The 18,267-nt window shown below is 35.7% G+C and overlaps 1 protein-coding gene across 1 annotated transcript in view; it reads left to right on the top strand.

Moving 5' to 3' along the window:
• Positions 1–18,267, top strand: part of LOC136831534 (KICSTOR complex protein SZT2-like) — a 123,555-nt gene that overhangs the window by 57,290 nt on the left and 47,998 nt on the right. The window contains 20 exon segments of the mRNA XM_067092105.1: positions 3,366–3,519; positions 3,810–4,028; positions 4,587–4,839; positions 5,255–5,330; positions 5,628–5,813; positions 6,368–6,516; positions 7,648–7,787; positions 8,630–8,764; positions 8,966–9,617; positions 10,382–10,531; positions 11,389–11,498; positions 11,783–12,038; positions 12,332–12,528; positions 13,497–13,746; positions 14,736–14,874; positions 15,723–15,849; positions 16,168–16,333; positions 16,735–16,861; positions 17,233–17,375; positions 18,091–18,197. Of these exon segments, the coding sequence (XP_066948206.1) occupies positions 3,366–3,519; positions 3,810–4,028; positions 4,587–4,839; positions 5,255–5,330; positions 5,628–5,813; positions 6,368–6,516; positions 7,648–7,787; positions 8,630–8,764; positions 8,966–9,617; positions 10,382–10,531; positions 11,389–11,498; positions 11,783–12,038; positions 12,332–12,528; positions 13,497–13,746; positions 14,736–14,874; positions 15,723–15,849; positions 16,168–16,333; positions 16,735–16,861; positions 17,233–17,375; positions 18,091–18,197 (3,736 nt within the window).

Genomic DNA, 18,267 nt, shown 5'->3' with positions numbered 1-18,267 from the left:
TGTCTGTCTCTTTCTCCTTTGTGATCCATAGGCCTAGAAGGTACTGTATATACTTTATATCCATGTTATGATTATACTGTTATGTAGATATATTTTGATTGTTCAAGGATCCTGTGTCATGTTCCACTAACTGTTGATAAACCTTCAAATGAATTATGCTTGAACATGGATATCACATAGAGTACAGTATCATAAAACTTCTTCTCAGGTTCTTTTTAGAGACCTGTTATTGAACGCAGAATTTTTAGCACTGTCGACATATTTTTAACTGCTTTGTCTGGAATTTCATTGATTGTTACAGTATTTGCTCAGAATTCATATTCGAGAAAAACCAGTTGACTGAAATTGTATTTTATGAAGTTCTGGTGCTAATTGTCTCCTCTGAAATCAAAGAGTACAGTATTAGGCACTAATTTTTTATGGATAATAATAATAATAATAATAATAATAATAATAATAATAATAATAATAAAAATAATAATAATACAGGTTTTGTTAAACAGACTGGCAGTTTCAACAGCATTTATTTTATATAGTAAACGTTCAATTCGTCTTATCAGTTGCTTTTCCGACGACGTTACGACCGAATAGCCGATGAAAATGAACGACTAACTCTGCAAGCCAACAGACATAGATAAAAGAGGAGAAATCCACGCATTACAGCCATTGCATCCTGCGATCCTGTTCTGAATGATGCCCTTACGAGAAGGGCGAAACTAGTCGACACCCCACAAGAGCTACCTCCTACACATCGCTGTACCATCGGAAATGAACATTGGTCAATTGCTCGCAACCATTCCACCACAAGAAAAGCAATTGATAAGAGGAATTGAACGTTTACTATGTAAAATAAATGCTGTTGAAACTGCCATTCTGTTTAACAAAACCTGCATTAAAGAAGGTCTTTCTCCTAATTTTACAAATAATAATAATAATAATAATAATAATAATAATAATAATTTAGTAGCATTCATACACTAGAGTGCTGTATACTGTAGTCTCAGACTTTTAATAACACGCATATGATTTCCAAAGCATCCTTTTTTTATACCGTATGAATCTTAAATTCTCACTAAAACTTGTGAAGTTTAAGCTACATCGGTGGAATTGTTAGATATTGCGAAAAGATCTCGTGACTTATTTTCTTATTCTTCTGTACTTCATGTAATTGTTAATTTTCATAGCTCGAGTGCTTTACATAAACTAGTAAATAGGTCAGTATCTAAGCATGTGTAAAGCAATAATTGTAGGTTTATATTTTATTTATATTTATATTCACTGTGGAAGGCCACATAAAATTATGTAGGCTATATGTAATATTGTGCTGCTCTGTTTATAATGTTAGTACAGTACGCGCATATGTCTTTTATAATGCAACATGTTGGCATATGAATTATTTCAGTTGTGATTTATACAAAACAACTCTGTATAAGCTGTGTTCATCAGTATAATTGCTAAAGTTAACTGACTACCTGTTGTAAGAAAAGGGTTTATCTTTATAACTTTTTGCAGTCTGTTTTCTGGATTTTTCCACTTATTTTTGTTATGTCTCCATCACACTTGCAAATTCATTTGGCACGATTATGTAAGTCGATGACGTGAACAGCTGAGTTATAGTTACTTTAAATGTGATCAGAGGTGACTCAGTTTTTTGTCGGCAGTTGTTTCATATTTCATTCCAAAATAATGTTTTAAGGTACATGTAATAATTTATTCAAAACTACAAATTTTCTTTCAATTACTATTGCAAACAGTTCTTTCGGAAATCACACTCAGGTCCATGTCACCCGTTATTGGGTAATCCTCGTCAGTCCTGCTGTTTAGCTATTTTAGTAAGGTTGATCCCCTTTCTCAGACGTTTTTTACGTGGTTTGCCTGTTTGTTTGGACCCGTCTGTATAAAAGCAGGGTTACCGTACACAAAAGGTTGTGTGAATCATTTAGAAAATTTGATCAAAGTTTGGCCTTGTGACTGCAACAAGTGATAAGATTTTGGTAGAGATGGAATCATAATGTTAGAGAATTGAAACTTTAAGGGAGAAGGAAGCTTAACGGGGATGGACTTTTCAGCCTCGGGGGGGGCGTGCAGTCTTTGAGTGCTTTTGTTGGTTTTATTTTTTCTAAATTTTTCATTGATGCTTTATTTTATCATATATACGAAGGGGTTCTTTCAAGGTTTAGCTCAAATCACGTGGTAGTTAATCTGAAACTAGTATTATGAGATTTCATTTTTACTTGGATTATAAGAACATGGCACATTCTTGTGGTGCTGGAGAACGTACGAATGTGGAAATTCTTATGAGATTTTCTAGTAGTTACCCTCCTTTAGAATGTGATTCGCATCATCTTTTTTCAGACTTTATATGGTAGTTGGTGTTGATTTGTAGTTTTGGGAAATGGCAGGAGGAAATTATTTCAAATTGAATCAGTGCACTCATTTTGATGCTACACAAAGTTGTCAAAAGTTACTTAGAAAGATAAGTGATTTAGGGACAGAGTAAATAATTTGTCAGTAAAATCAAATAAGGACCAGGAAATCACCCATAATGACAGGGATCCAGTAGTATATAGTTAGGAGTAAAATATTTTCTGAAATAAAGATGTTTTAGTATTATTAACAGCTGCGTAGCTATTGATTTTACTTTCGACATTTGTAACTTCAAGCACTTTGTATACTTGGTGTCATTATGTAAAAGTTATATTATCTCTTAATGTTTGGTCACTGATTACTCTTCTTCTTAGGTAGCAATGTTTATGATGAAGACCATAGATCTGCCATGCATTGTGTGAATCTAGTAGGGTACAGGAAATGCTTTTCTTTTGTTTGGTAATTTCAGTACTAATATAGATTTGTAGTGTTTTCAAATAAATTCAGTGTGCATGTGCATGCTTAAATTTTTTGTATTTTATTATCTTTTTTTAAATGATTGGAGTCTGAGGTTTATCTCTGTTCATGGAAACTCATTTTGGTTTGGCAAATTAAGAATAGTTTACAAATACTTGTTATTAGGAGGATAATAGTATTGAATATTTCAATGTAACACCAAACCTAATGGCTCAAATGAACAGAAAATGCCTCAAGATAGTAAGTAATTTGTGCTCTGTTTAAATGTGAATTAAAGACAAGAAATGTGTTTCAGAATATTGAAGTTTGATCTCGTTGTAATCGTAATTTCCAGTCGAATTATATTTTGCTTTGTAAAGAGGAGAAAGTCACCAAGAACTTCATCAACAAGTGCTTTTGTCATTGTCTTGTTTTCAGTAAAAAAAAAAAAAAGTCTTGTCCTCAACATGTCATGGTTAAAATAATGATAGTTTACAGTTTGATACTTGGAATATTCCGTAATGGCTGATTGCCGTTTGCAGCGCTGTGATTCTTTTGCCGAGGGTGAGGAGGACATCGAGGATGCCACAACCATCAATGGATGTGACGAAGAGGAAGAAGAGCTGGGAGAGGAGGAGGAGGATGAAGATGATCACGACAAGAGTATTGAGTTCAGATCGGATATAGGCAGCAGTGGTAATTGTAAAGCAAGCGCTTTTTTGTTATCACAGATAACTTTGCTAAATTGGGTGTGTGAGTCTTTTCCTAAGTAATGGTGTAACTCGAAAGTTAAAGAAAAGCTAGGCATTCGCTCATAAGTTCCCATGTATAGCATGTATATTAAGATATCGCAATGAGTATATTAATTTTGGAACTCACTATCTCTTGGTAACCAATACCTTTTTGATGTGTCTTCCCTACCTGTTAGAATAATCAGAAACTTTATCATCACAACCTGAATATTTAAGCTTTGTTATCTTTTGCAGTTTATCGACGTCTTCATAGCCGCCTGACATCCATGGATGGGGATGAAGACAAGACCTCTGTAATCAGTGAACGAGACGAGGACCTGAGCACTCTGCCCGATAATTTGGACTTTATGGATGGGATGATTCCTCCTCTGTTCCTACACCTAACTTGTACAGTTCGATTCAGTGGCCACGTAGAATCTACTTTGTCTGTGAAGACGGTTCCAACATGCCTAGGTAATATAATCACTGGCTTATGAAGACATAGTGTAGACATGTTCACATAAATTAGCTTTGCTTTCTTACTTTAACTTGCATCTGCACTTCATGTTAAAGGCAGGCTAGAACTAGGAAAGCTGTTATCAAGTGGATTTGTCCTTCTCACTTATTAGATGTTCTTATGATTTGACTCTTTTCTGAATATGTTTCAAGTGACTTTTTCCTATCATTATAACTTGATTACCCTTACATTGAGCTCTTTATTTGTTTCTTGTTCTCAGTTATTCCAGTGCACTGTTTATACTTTATCATGTGCTGGGAAGAGGAACGCCCCCCTCCCCCTTCATTTGTGGAACAGCCTTAAGACATTTACTTTTCTTCATGTTTCCTATCTAGTCAACAGTGTCTTATCATTTGGGAAATTGTTTCGGTGTCACTCGACATGAACCCCATCAGGCCTAATTTATGGGTGTGCTCTTTCTCCTGAGTATTAGATAATTTGTAAACTATTTGATATACTAATAATTTGTGTGCCTATGAATTTATCAGTTTAAATCATTAATTCTTTGTCAACAGATGAAATAGTGCACTCCTTGAGCAGCAGCGAAAGAGAGGTAGACCTAAGTACAGTAAGTGTAACACTGGATGTGTTGTGCATGACGCTGCCTCCAGCCCTAGCCACACATACAATGGGTGAGACTATTGCTGCATTGCTGGGCAAACGTACAGGCCGTTTGACTAGTGGGTGCTCCTCAGCTTCTCCTCAGTTGAAGAGAGGGAGATCCGTATCAGAATCAACATGTGCATCTATGTCAGACATGGAGGATTCGTGAGTACTTTTGCTGATGCAGTTCTTTGACAGAATTATTTCAAGCTTCATGTCCTCAGATTTCTCTGGACCAAATGAAATCAGTCGTGGATGTTATAACCACAAATATAAATCAAGAGTTGATATTAAAACAAATATGAATCTGTGGTTGATGTTACAGTAAAATTAACAGGAGATGTGAACTGTGGACAAATTTCAGGAATTGGGATTATGTACCAAAATATACCAAATACAATCATACCAAGGGTTGTGGACTGGATATGATGTATGGAAAATGTTTCTAAAGATCATGTTCATATTCTCTTAAATATTTCTATATTATGGTGGAACCTTGCCTCATTAGGTAATTTAATAAAAATGTGAAATAGTTGAAAACATGCCCACGTGTTACAACTTGCATTGTATGTTGTGACAGGTACCTTGATGACGACGACCAGCTTGGCCACTTACCAAATTACCAACATCAGGCTGTTATATCCACTGTCGAAGAGGTATGCTCTAATCACATGTTTTAGATTTATGGTGACTTGTACATAGGTAACTAGTGTCAGAACTCAATAGAATTGGTGTTTTTAAATGTTCTAATCATCTGAAGTGTTCCTTTAATTTTCCTTTTATCTGGGTGTTATGTATTGTATCACTTATATAGCAGTTCAAGATTTTTTTCATATAGGATTTTTTATCTAAAGTCCCTTTAAGTTGGTTTTATGGTATAATCTTGTCAAGAGCCTGTTCGATTGAGATATGGCATATTCCTTGACATATTGTCCTCTCTCTATCTCTCTCAGATCAAGTGGCTGTTGCGGGATGAGATTGCGTCGGCCATGTTGCATGTCTTCCCCTTGACGAAACAAACTCTAGAAATGGTGGCAGCTCACGTTGAAAGTTCCAAGCATGCGGGCAATTGCATATCTGAGTCTGTCCCTCTGAATTTTGTTTGTGGGATAGAACAGAGCAGAGACAAGTTTATACAGGTAAGTTGTCAGAGAGGCCTAGATACCACAGTAATTTTAGATTGCGCTCAGACTCACCCATTTATGGATTAAGTCTAAAACTGGGAATATAATTGACGTAGGAATCTTGACACTGTTCCATTTAGATGACTACATTTTTTGTTTGTTTATGATTTCATTATGTTCAGAGAGAAACATTTTACTTAAAAGAAAATTGTTTTGAAAACATTTCACATTGTAGGCCTTTTTGCTTCACAGAAGCTTTTGCTTTTGTCATATTTAATGCAGTTTAGTAGGTAGAGAAGTAATATGTATACTCTTTAGATCTTTTGTATATATTTAATATATCTTATATTATAAAAAACTCATCATGTATTATAGAATATGTAATATATATTTAGGCCAAGATTGTGTAAGGACTAAAGAAAAACAAAATTATGCAGATAAAAAGTTCAGTGACAAGAGAAAAAATTGCATAAGGGTGAACCCACTAAAGATATCACAGACTTGCAGACTGAGCTCAGGAACAGGTACTGTAGAATATTTTATGTAAAAATTCCCATAAATTTCCGCAGGAATTTGGAAGGTTAAGCGTGGCAGGTCATCACCTAGAGAAAGAGGGCTTGCTTTATTATGTTGTACAGGACAAAAATCAGATCCGCAGGAGGCATTTCTCTTCTCTTGTTCCACCGCTGGGATTCAAGAGTCAGTTCATCATAGTAAGGTAAGTTACATAGTTGTGTATTTAAAATCACTGATCAGGTTAAACTATTCAGGGGTAATGTTAGCGATCTTTCACTAATACCATTTGCCACTTGCTTATTTCATCTCGTGAAGAAATGAAATCCAAAGCCACCAGCTTCACCTTGCAGGTCACCTAATTGTCCAGAGCCTTGCACCAGCTGGTGCCTCTGGCTCCTCAACCCTTCAGCATCAAAAGTCTTCCATGTTCTTGCGTAGACATCTTAATTTCAATACAGCCCCCAGAGGTCTTTTCAAGCCAAGAGTCCTCATTTGCCTATTTGTTCTCTCCAAGTAGGTTGTTCACCAACCAATGCACTCAGTGTGTTTTGATTACTGTTCCCACAGCAGTGACAGGCTGCGACCGTTGCATGTGGAAGTTAAGTTAATGTTGAAGAGGGAGGAAGTCAGAGTCCCAGAAGCTTATTGGAAGCTTATTGTAGGCCTCAGGCAGCTCAAAAGAATTCTCCAGTTGACTTCTTTCAGGATGGAAACTGGACTTTGTGAAGAGGTTGATAAGGAATGGGGACATCCTGGTTTTGTTAGATATTTAGGACATGTACTTTTACATGCCAGTCCACCCATCCTCCATGAGGTTTCATTTATTTTGGGGGGTTAAATGGAAGGTTTACCAGTATCATATTTTTATCGTATCAGCTTGTTGATAGTTCCAAAAGTTCTTGAGGACACTGGTCACTGCCTAGGCTCACAGAGTCAGAATCCATTTCTGCCTTTACCTCGTTGAGGCAGGAGTAACTTCATCACCTGTCCATTTTCCTTTGTCTGTGTCACTCCTTGGGACTGTAGGTGAGCTTGGAGAAGCCTGACCTAACACCCTCTTCTGTAGCACTTTACTTTGGCATGTTAATCAGCATGTAAATGGAACTTAGTTATCCTTCAGAGGACAGGGTCAGGTGTCTGGCCACCTCCTGAAAATTTTGATGAAAACTCATTCATAGTCTACAACTATGAATATAAGTACAGTATTGCACATATACTCAGAATTACATTAATATAATGTTATACGGATAATACTGTATTCTCTTTACTGTATATATCTTAATGTGCATATTTAAGGTTCATTTTGAAGACATTCCTGAATTTCCTCCGTTAGACCTCAACCTCATGCGGATGATGCGGCTCAGCTAAGGCAGATGGAGTCAGGAAACACAGCCAGCAAAGTCAGTCTCTCGTCGCCAGATGTGAAAACGCCGGCCAAGCTTCATACAACACGAGTGTTGTTTGACAATGATCGTAAGTGTTGCTGATTATGTTAAAAGTTATTCAAATATTATTCTTCATGGTGGAAATTTCATATAATTTTTGGAATTTAGATATGAATGTTTTTGAGAAAGACAGGTATTATTATTTTACTCAGTTTGACGTTTCAAAATATGAGTAGCATGTCGGGAGTTTTCTGTAAGAGGATGTTTTATCATTTTTCATTGAAGTTACTCACGCAATTACTCACTCGCGAGTGTATTTTATTTATTTTCTATATATTTTCCTTGTTTTTAAATTCATATTGATTATTCTGTTGCCATATGCTTTATCTTATATCAAGAGAATCTGTAATCTGTATCTACTTAATATTTTAGATATGGAATTCAAAACTTCAACAGATATATTTTGAGAGACTATCTACATGTGGGTGACACATTTTTTTTTCCTTATATATTCCAGTACCTCAGATAATTATCTTTTGCATTGCAGGATTACTGAATAGTTATTCACTAGACGTTTGAATTTTTCCATGAGAATTTTTTCATCTGTTCCTCTATTATGCCTGATAGCATTGAAATTCTTTGTTTTCTACTGTTCTTATCATCCCTGGTGTTCTTGCCTGAGAAGGAAAGCATAGTGACACCATTATATTCACTGCTATTAAGAATCTTATTCCTTTACTTTTTAAGTGTTGCTTAGTCCAGAATTCAATCATTTTGATGCATTCAGTTTGAAATATGAAGCTGCTCTTTTCAAAATTATTAGTTGGTTGGAAATTAGCTTGTGTGCAGTTTTGCCGTATCCACCGTTTCAAGAATTTGTTTTCTTATAAGGAAACTGGTTACAAATGCCTTATGATTTTACTGTTTCAGGACGTACACTAGAGAACATAGGTGATGGAGAGAACCTTGGTCAGCGTGGCGAGAAGTGGATGAGGAGACGAGAGAGGAAGGAAAGGAGAGATTCTGAAAGACGAGGCTCTATTAATTCAACTGACTCGGATTCCGGTAGGAGCACGAGGATTTATTCAGTAGTATTGTGCTAAAGATGGATATGTATATGTGTGCTAAAGCTCACTTAACTTACTTTTAGGAGGTACATGACTAGTTATTTGATTGATTGGTAACTTGCATATGGAAAAACTGTGCTTTGCAAACTTATCGGTGTGTTTTGAACGTATAATTGATTGTCCTTTATTTTCTTACCAGAAATCGAACAGGGTCGTCCATCGTTTTCTCGAGATTCGTCCTACCAGTCGCATGATGGGAGGACAAGGTTTTCAGAGTCTCCCAAAAAGAATTCAGATGTCTCGGGAACGTCATCCAGGAAGTCACAGGATAAGAGGGAGGGGGAAGAGTCGGCTAATGGGAGTGAGCAGAAAGAGGTTAAGAGGCATCCACGCTTGGTAAGAAGTGGTCCCTGTCTTACCCCTTCGTTGTGTGACAGTGAGTATCCCCTGAATATGAGTAAGGATGCAGACCCTATCATAGAAGGTCTTGAGCAGCTGGATCAGAGCACTGAGACAGGGCGTGAGGAGAGCAAAAAGACTGAAGAAAGAGCAACTCTGTCAAACAAGACCTCAGGCGAAAGTGTGAACACAAGCACCGAGAGCAAAGCCAGTGTCGATCAAGACGTTCCTGAAGACAGAGAAGAAAAGAATGGAGAGACAAAAGACTCAGGAAAAATAGATAATTCAACTACGGCCAAAGATGAAAATGTTGGCGAAGATGCACCTGTAAGTGTTGAAGGTTCTACCACTGTTTCTTCGAGGGTTGTCCCAGAGACCGCAGGCATTGAGCCTGCAAAGTCTGCCAAGGAAGCAGCCCACCGGTTGTCATTACCTTTAAATGAGCTTATCAGGTGGGTTCACTTACAGTATGCAATATCACTGCATTTTTAATTTCAAAATGAACGCCGTTGTAGAACAGAAATGTTTATAGCAATCAATATTTATATTTAAAAAATATTTTAGCGTTTGATTATACTGTCTTCAGACTTACAGAAATCTAAGATCAAGAAGTCAGTTTAGATAACAGACAATTTTTATGAAGCAGAATTTGTTACACGGGTTATGGGTGTCTCGCTTATGTTCCTTTTATTGTGATTTGCTTGGTTCTGAGTCCTTTTGTATCAATACTGTTCATAGAAAATGGATGTTGGGTAGTTAGTGCCCAAGATTCTGAGTATAGTTGTAAGAGGGAACTAAAGGGGCTGATTTCCCAGTCTGTTGTTTGGAAGGCTACAAAACTGGAAAAGTAATCGGTTGAAATTCTAAAGTGAATACAGATGACACATTACTGAAGCTCAGTGTTCGTTGTCTGACTGAGAAATCATCAATACAACTTTAAGATGTAGAGGTTTCTGCAAAGAGTAAGTATGATCTGCATCATAAAAATGAAAATTTTTAGGATTTAAAGTAAGGAATACCAAGTTTTGCATCGTTTCTCAAAATTATGAAAGAAACATACGATTGTTTTACTTGGAGTATGATTATACAGTATGTTAACCCCTGTTGATATTTTCTCTCATTCTTAGTAAGCCAACAATATGGATTTGAGTCTCAGGTTGGTTGTGGTAATTGTTACTAAGGGATATAAAAGACAACATGTTTTTATCTTCTTTAGATGTGGATCTGAAAGCCTCCCACGAACACAGTTGTCAACAGAAGTCATAAGGAAATCTGCCAGTACAGATAATTTTGTTCCTTCTGTGACAGAAGCTGCGATGGATCAGTTTCGTAGTAATCCAAGCAGCATAATGACTGTGAGTGTGGGGTGAGTGCTAATTGAGGTCTTCTGTTGAACGTTTTTTAACAGACCATGTAAGCTGGAAGATAGCTTTAAGAATTTTCTTCGTTGTATCGCTTAAGTGCTAACAATTGAGGGATTTTGTGTGTGTGCTATTGTTTTCTTCACTTATTTCCTTCATTTGTTTCTAGTCATAACCCAAAAATTATCATTTGTGTTATCTGCAGTTCAGTTATTCCTTCAGTGCTTAAGTTACTTTACTTTCATTTCAAAAGTGCTTCTGTTTGACTTATCCTAGTGTTAAGTAACACAGGCCTTAGAACTATGTGGATTATCTTTCTTACCTCTTTTTGTTTTCTTTTATGTGGCAGTCTGTTAAGGAGTTATGGATCCTTAAATTACCAATCTTAATAACATTTGTTTTCTCTCCTTTTTTTGAACTCTGTTTTATACAGAAGTGGTTTTCTTCCCTTTGTGTTTGCAGTGTTTTATACAGTGATTTTTTCCTTTTGTGTTTGCAAAAAGTCAATTTTTTTTTTAAAGAGGCAAATTATATGTTTTGAAATGGCCCAGTTTTTACTTCTGAGTACCTCATGTCTCTGTTGAGATAATGCCTAAGAGATGCTAAGTGGCACATTTCATTTATAGAAAAGAGCAGGCAGTTCTATGAGTATCTGGCAGCTTTTATATTTAAAATGAAATGTTTTCAGTATTGAAAACTGTTTTTCCCTTTTTTGTAGTGAATGGTTTATCCTTCACAACAGCAGTCTTAACAAACTACTTGTTAAATTTATGTTGAGCAGACTAGTTGTATGTTAAATTAAGAAAAGCTGAATATTTTTATACTGTGTTTTTGGCCTTAAATAATGTTGTATGTTTTACAGTTCTGGATTATGGGCAGAACTGATCAAGAACCGCCAGAATTCATCAGAACTTAAGAGCCGTCATAATTCTGGTGCCAGTGCTGATATACTAAAAAGCAGACATAATTCAGGTGAGTTGAAAAGGAATGTTTTAACACGTTGATTTACTTCGTCATGTCATTAGCAAATCGGTAGCCTCTTAGGCTCATTCCATTTAAGTTTTCGGATGAGAGCTAAGTGCCATTTTATCTTAGATCCTAATTATTTAAAAAATTTTTGATGTGTAAAGATGTTCTTTATTTTTAGGTTCAGTCAGGATCTTTGCCTGTTTCACATTCAGCCATCGCAGTCTATATTTGCGTTTCCAGAATATAAAAATACTCTTATAATCTTGATTCATATTGCTTTCCAAAAGGTGCAGGTGGAGATATGCTTAAAAGTCGGCACAATTCAGGCACTGGATCAGTTCCAGGTGGCCTCTATTCAGATGTGTCCAGCCTTTTAGAGTCAGGGCAAACAACTGAAGATGGATGTGAAGGAGATATTAGTGATTCTGATAATGAGTGCTGTGATTGGCTCCAAGACTTTGAAGCTGTACGACCTTTTCTGCCTGAGTTTTGGCTTATCTTAAGAGTTTCCAGTGACTGTGTTGACACTTTCTTTCATTGTCGGTAAGCTTTGTTGTACAGTATTTCTTGTGAATGGTAGGATTTTATGGCTTCTTTTATAATTATAAATGTTTTCCCTAGCAAAATTTGCAATTGATCGTATCATTTTGTCAGTCTTGATTCATAATCAGTACAAGCTGTTTAATGTTAAGTATAGCACTTACTGTACGTATTTGTATGAATTAAAACCCTCTTTTACTTGTGCGTAGATTCCCATTTATAACAGGAAAGCTGAATTAGCTGCTAATACTTGTATTGGTGACGGGAAGTATAACAATTTATTCATTTTACGTCAGATCGGAAGGAGAGGTGTCTCGCTGGCGCTCTGTGCAAGCTGAAGTGGTTCGTAGCGTTCGAGCCCTCGTGAAGCTTGTGAACCAGACACTTCTCCTGCAGGACCTTCACTCTACTCGTATGTGTAACCGTTTGCTAGAACCAGATACATCTGAGGACATATGGCGCCATGAAGAGACGAAAGGAAGAAATACTGAAGGTATGTTGATTGATATAATAGCTTTTCGGTTTTCATCAAATGTCATTACCACTTGCAGTTGGTTTCTAGGGCTTTTATTTCAGTAATGATTAATTATTGTATGTTTTAAGTTGTCAAAACTGTATAGTTGCCATGATTAAAACAGCTCAGTATTTTCAGTTGTCTTATTTCAGTGTTACAGTAATCTACATCTTGGGAGTTTGAGGGGTTTTTGAGTTGAATATAGTTACTCGCATTGATTTATGTACTAAAGAAATGATTGTAAATGAGAATACTGTTTCTATAGCTAAGAAATGACTATGAGTATTTTAGTTTTAATATAGTCAGGTACAGTATTGAAAACTAGTTGCCCAACTTTCTTTAATTTTTTTTAATGAATACAGTATGTGTGGTCGCATCATCTGTCACTGCCCTCAAGTTTATATTTATTGTTATAATAAAATTAAAAATAACATTTCAGTCCTTATTTTAAGAGCAGCTTTTTTAGTAAAATATTCATTTTAAACAAGTTTTTGCTCTCAGCTTATGATAAAGATATTTGGACAGGATGCATGAGTCAGTAACTATGTGACTGTATTTTTGGTTTATAATGTTCATGGAAGTGACTAACCTCCATGATTCATAACCAAAAATATGCATAGGCTTGAAAATTGTATGTTGATGTAAGCCCTCTAATTCAGGGACATGAGATGTGTTGTGTCTCCAATGATATGCTAATTTGCTTTTGTTTTGTAGTAGAATATTGACAGTATCCATCCAGAGATAAGCTTCTTTTGTTTTGGTAAACTGCACCAAGGAAGTTTTGTGGTAGAAGGATATTTGCTTAAAAGCATTTGTAGTTTATGTAAATAACAAGTAATTTTCAGATAGGATGTAAGTATTACTTTAAATAAACTTTAATGTTATTGAATCTGAGATATTTAACATGCATTACTCTGCATATTGTGCTAATTACCTTTTACTCTAAGATGGTGATGCAGATTCCAGAGGAGTTTTAGAAGCAAGCCTGAAATTCAAGGCCGGGGCATTTGCCTGTCGAGTAGTGTGGGAGACTAAGTTTGAATTACATCCCAAGGTGAAATTGTGTGCTGGAAAAGTAGGTAGTAAGGGCATCCAAGCCTTACGTACCATTTTAAACCCCATCTCTGTAAACAATCGGAAAAATATGTTTGTTTACGAGGATTCGTCTGGAAACGGACCCCATGTCTTCTATCTAAGGTAAAGTTATGTGAGAGATCTATAATATATTCTATGTAATATACCCAGAATATTAAGTTTTGTCAAGTGTTTCTCCATTAAATATAGATTTTTCTTCTACAGTTCTGTTACATACAATAGCCTGACTCATTGTTGATAAATTGCCTGTGCTTTATATTTCACTAATTATATAAGAAAATGACAGCTGATAGATATTAAACAAATGTGCTCCTTGAATCCTTGGGAGTCTCTCGGCTAATTGGTCACTCGTCAGAGAAAGTCAGTTTTGGAGGTTGGGGCCCTGTATTTTAAGTATGTATGTGGTTTGTGTGTAGTTTTGCTCAAGTAAATATGTTTTATAACACACACATTATTTAAGAAAACTTGTTTCACAATTTAGGAAAGAATATGGGATGTTGGGCTTCAATAAATAACAGAATTCGTAGCTCTAATTGTAAACAAGTAGTATTTTTGTGTGGCAGAACCTTGGTATGCAAGAGTGACGCCTAAGAGGCTTGTAATTTTTTACACTTGAGCTGTTGTTTCCACCTTCCACTTCATATGTAGGAAGAGTCCCATATGCCACAGGGTACTCCCTGTAGTGACTAAGTAGCAGAGAACAACATTCAGCCCATATGAATGATGTGGTAGCAAATAGCCCTAGAAATTTTACATCATCAAGGCTGCTGTAATGAGATATGTTAAACAGTTCCTCTCTTTTTGCATTAACTCCGTCTTTTTCCAAAGTCATAATTTTATTCAGAAGCAGGTAATTGACAGGAAATTTTTTACACCAGATCGGGCATAATGTTTCTTTGTTTTAACCCATTATCTCTTGACTTTATTTACGAAAAACGTTTGTTTAACTTTTTGTAGAGGATGAATATTTGTATTTTTACGGTACTAAATAAGGCAGTGAATTTTGAGTGTGAGTTATGTGTGATGTGGAATTATATAATAATTGTGAGTTTATGACACTTTTGCTTTTGCTTCTGCATGGACTATTCCAGGTTGAACGAGCAGCAGACAACGTCAGTGTCTCCGCAGGTTGAGGGGCGACGGGATGAGGGAGGGCTGTCTCACAGCTCCTCTGTCGTTTCATTAGGGAAGCGAGGGAGTCGAGACGATGATCCTCTTATCCTCAAGAATGTAAGTAGATAATTTCGTGCACAACAAAATAATGACATTGACAATGAGTTCTTAAGCTGTTGCAGAATGAAACCCTGAAATTCCTGTTTACTGAAGCAAATATTTGTATACAGTGATACTCAGTGCTCCAGTTTGAACATGGTTAGGGTTCTCTGAAGCATATGAAATCTAGATGCAACTGTATATTAAACTTTCAAGCTTATATCTTACTTCTGTTGTACAATTTAGGAGTGATATAAACACAATGGCTTTAAAAAAATGTACAGTAAACATAAAAACTAATATTGATGCTACAAAAAATTCCTGATGCTTGAATAGAATTTGTACTCTTTTACTCCTTCCGGATGCTGTGCATTGTATAACTGAGTCTCGTGAGTAATTAAATACTATACATACATAGATTTTTATAGGCAAATATCGCCTGCTCAGTTAAATGATGGTCATTAATGTATTTAGAACGGGCAAAATTGGACAGAGTGCTTTCATATAGCAAAAATTCTCCCAGAAAGTCATTATGTTTCCAGGTCTTCAGTTTTTACTGTGTTACCTTTATATTAGGCAGTACAGCATACAAAACTTGATGCACAGTATTTCATTTGCCTGAAACCTTTTAGTTTATTGCTTTCTTTAATTTTGTTAGATCAGCTTGTGATAGTGTCGTATTTACTTTCCTTAATACTAAGTAAATACCTAAAAATATAATCTTATAGGTGTCCCCAAAAGCAATCCAGGGTTAGAAATTGTATCCTGGAGAAGAAATACTATTGCATATAAACAAATGAAACACATTTATTACGATGTTGATTAAGTTTTCTATTATTTTTTCGTTAAACTTATTCCCTTTTCAGGAGCTGCGACCTCGTGTCAGTTCCTTTGGAGAAAAGGATGTCATCATGGAGGGGGTTCCATCTACACCTGCCCAGCGCAAACGTAACCGTTACATAATTCTTACAGTCCATGGCATTGCAGAACCAGGTACAGTATGAGACTGTGAGAATGTAACATTTATGTAGGTTTGTACCATGAACATTGCTTCTCTGATAATTGATGATAATTCTTTTATCTGGTAAATATCAAATGTATCATCTCCTCAGTTTCTCCACTTGGTATTTTTGAACAGGTGGAATTAATGTGTAACTGTAATCTTACAATTACTGCATGAATCAGATTGCTTATGTATTAATTGCCAACCTTTTGTCTTTATAATTCTGTTTCTTGACTTGCTGTGCTTTCCTATATCTTGTATTAATTGGCAGCATATTTACAATCTGTATTCTTAATTTTTGTACGTAGGACCTGCCATCAAGGAGGAGCTTGTTCGGATGTTGCAAAATCGTTTGGACGAAGCCGTGGTGGAAAACATTTGTGTTGTTTTGTGGAATAATCCCCAGCATAAACTCTCTCCTGAAGATGTTCACTTCATTCAGCCTCCCTACCAACCACCAAAAACTACCATCAGGTAATTTTTATGTGATTCAGCACCAGGCGTGAAGTTTTCTTCCATTTTGAATAAATTTCCATGAGAGTTAACAAGAGTTTAGAGATTATGAGATGCATGAGTAGTTTTTTGCACATTTTAATTATGTATTAAATACTGTACATATTTGAAATTTCTTTCTTACATTTTGAACCTGATTAGTAAGGCTGTAATGTAAATTTTATTCATTAGTGACTTTTTCATGTAAGGGCAGTTTATACAAAGAAAGTACTACCGTAATAACCTAATCAAAAGTTGTTAAATACAAATGAGTATTTTTCTTATGGATGTAATTTATGTGGAAGTCTAGATATCAGATTGCATGTAAACATCCTTATGACACTCCATCATTTTTTCATAACACCACTACTCTTTGTTTACAGATTTACCATCAATGCCTATGCACTTCCTTATTTACAAGCAGTTGGGTACTACCTAAAGCAGAACATGTTGTCCTGCGGATTTATCCATCCAAAATTTACAGATAATCGTCCAGAACATCATTTTCAGGTATGGCTAAATGTGATTGGCAAAGTCTTTGTTGTCCTGTTCCAAACTCCTTATAATAAAAAGGTGAAAATATTAAATTTAGGTAGTTTCGTATGATAAACAATATTTTGAGTTCAGTCCCATTTGAGGGAAATTTAAAGAAAATATTTTAGTGGTACATAAATCTGTGGACTTTATTAACTATTTTTTTTTATTTCCTATGGACAGCGTCATTTACTAATTATTTTTTTTATATTTCATATGGACAGTGTCATTTAATGTCATCTGAATGTGAGGGATGAAGATCTGCACAATGTCATGTAACGTTATCAAAATCTAAGAGGGTTAACAACCTAATTCCCAATTTCACCTTTTCCAAATTTCTTTCACAGGATTTTTCAGCAACAGACCAGGATTTATGCAGTGAGCCAAACATATTCCTTTTCGTTCGTCCTAGAAAGTCAGCCGCCAAAGGCATAGCTTGCATAGCGTTTTCATTGGTCGATGGGAAAGGAAATACTGTTCAGCTTATAAGGTGAGCATTATTTGCACTACTGCTTTCACTACTGTTTAAAGAGTAGTTTACTAGGGCTTATTACCCTTTATTATTTGACAGTGTAGCAGAAGATACTGTACTTGTGAAAAGTGAAGTTTCAGTGTCTTATCATCATGGTTAGTTCACTTACTGTTTTGGTTGTGAATATACACCAGATGAGTCGGTGAAATTCAGAAGTCTTCCATCTTTTAGACCTGGATGAAGGAAGGTCTTATTGAAATGCATTTCGTATGGAATTGGGAAGTTAGATGATCTCTTGTAATCTTTCTGATAAGAAGACTTAAATTACCTTACCAGTAAATTTCATCTTTCCTATGTGCTGTAGTTGCTTTTGGAGTAATAAACAATTCTGGTGACAAGAGTTCCCCCTTAGGCCACATATTTATATCACAATACAGTATTTGGAAAGTGTTTTTTTTTTAAGACATTTGACTGTACATGTGTTTTTGGAAAATAAAAGCACAACTTTGTTTGTATTTCCTGAAGTGTTAATTAAAGCTCTTTTGACTGTGATCTGCATTCAAGTATGGTGGTAACATTTTACCTGGAAAGTTTATTACAGGAAAATTTATTGTGCAAAATTGAACTGATTGATTCATTTATGTAAATGTGCATCACATCAACCGTGATCTTCAGTACTATGAAATTGGAGTTCATTTGCAAAAAGTAATATATTGCCATTTTGCCCTTACAGCTGCCAAAGGCCTAATCCTCTGGCATATCAAGAAGTCTTCTCAAAACAAGAATTTGAGGCACTTACTCACACTCAAGAGTGCCAGGAAGATCAGTCAAAGAGTCCAGGTGAGAAAGTAACAAGCCTACATTCCTTTTTTTATGTTTTTAGTTTATCCTTTTTGATAAGATTACTTGT

This window comes from Macrobrachium rosenbergii, chromosome 48 (genome assembly GCF_040412425.1).
Source record: "Macrobrachium rosenbergii isolate ZJJX-2024 chromosome 48, ASM4041242v1, whole genome shotgun sequence".
NCBI lineage: Eukaryota > Metazoa > Arthropoda > Malacostraca > Decapoda > Palaemonidae > Macrobrachium > Macrobrachium rosenbergii.
This window is presented reverse-complemented; position numbering and strand designations above follow the sequence as displayed.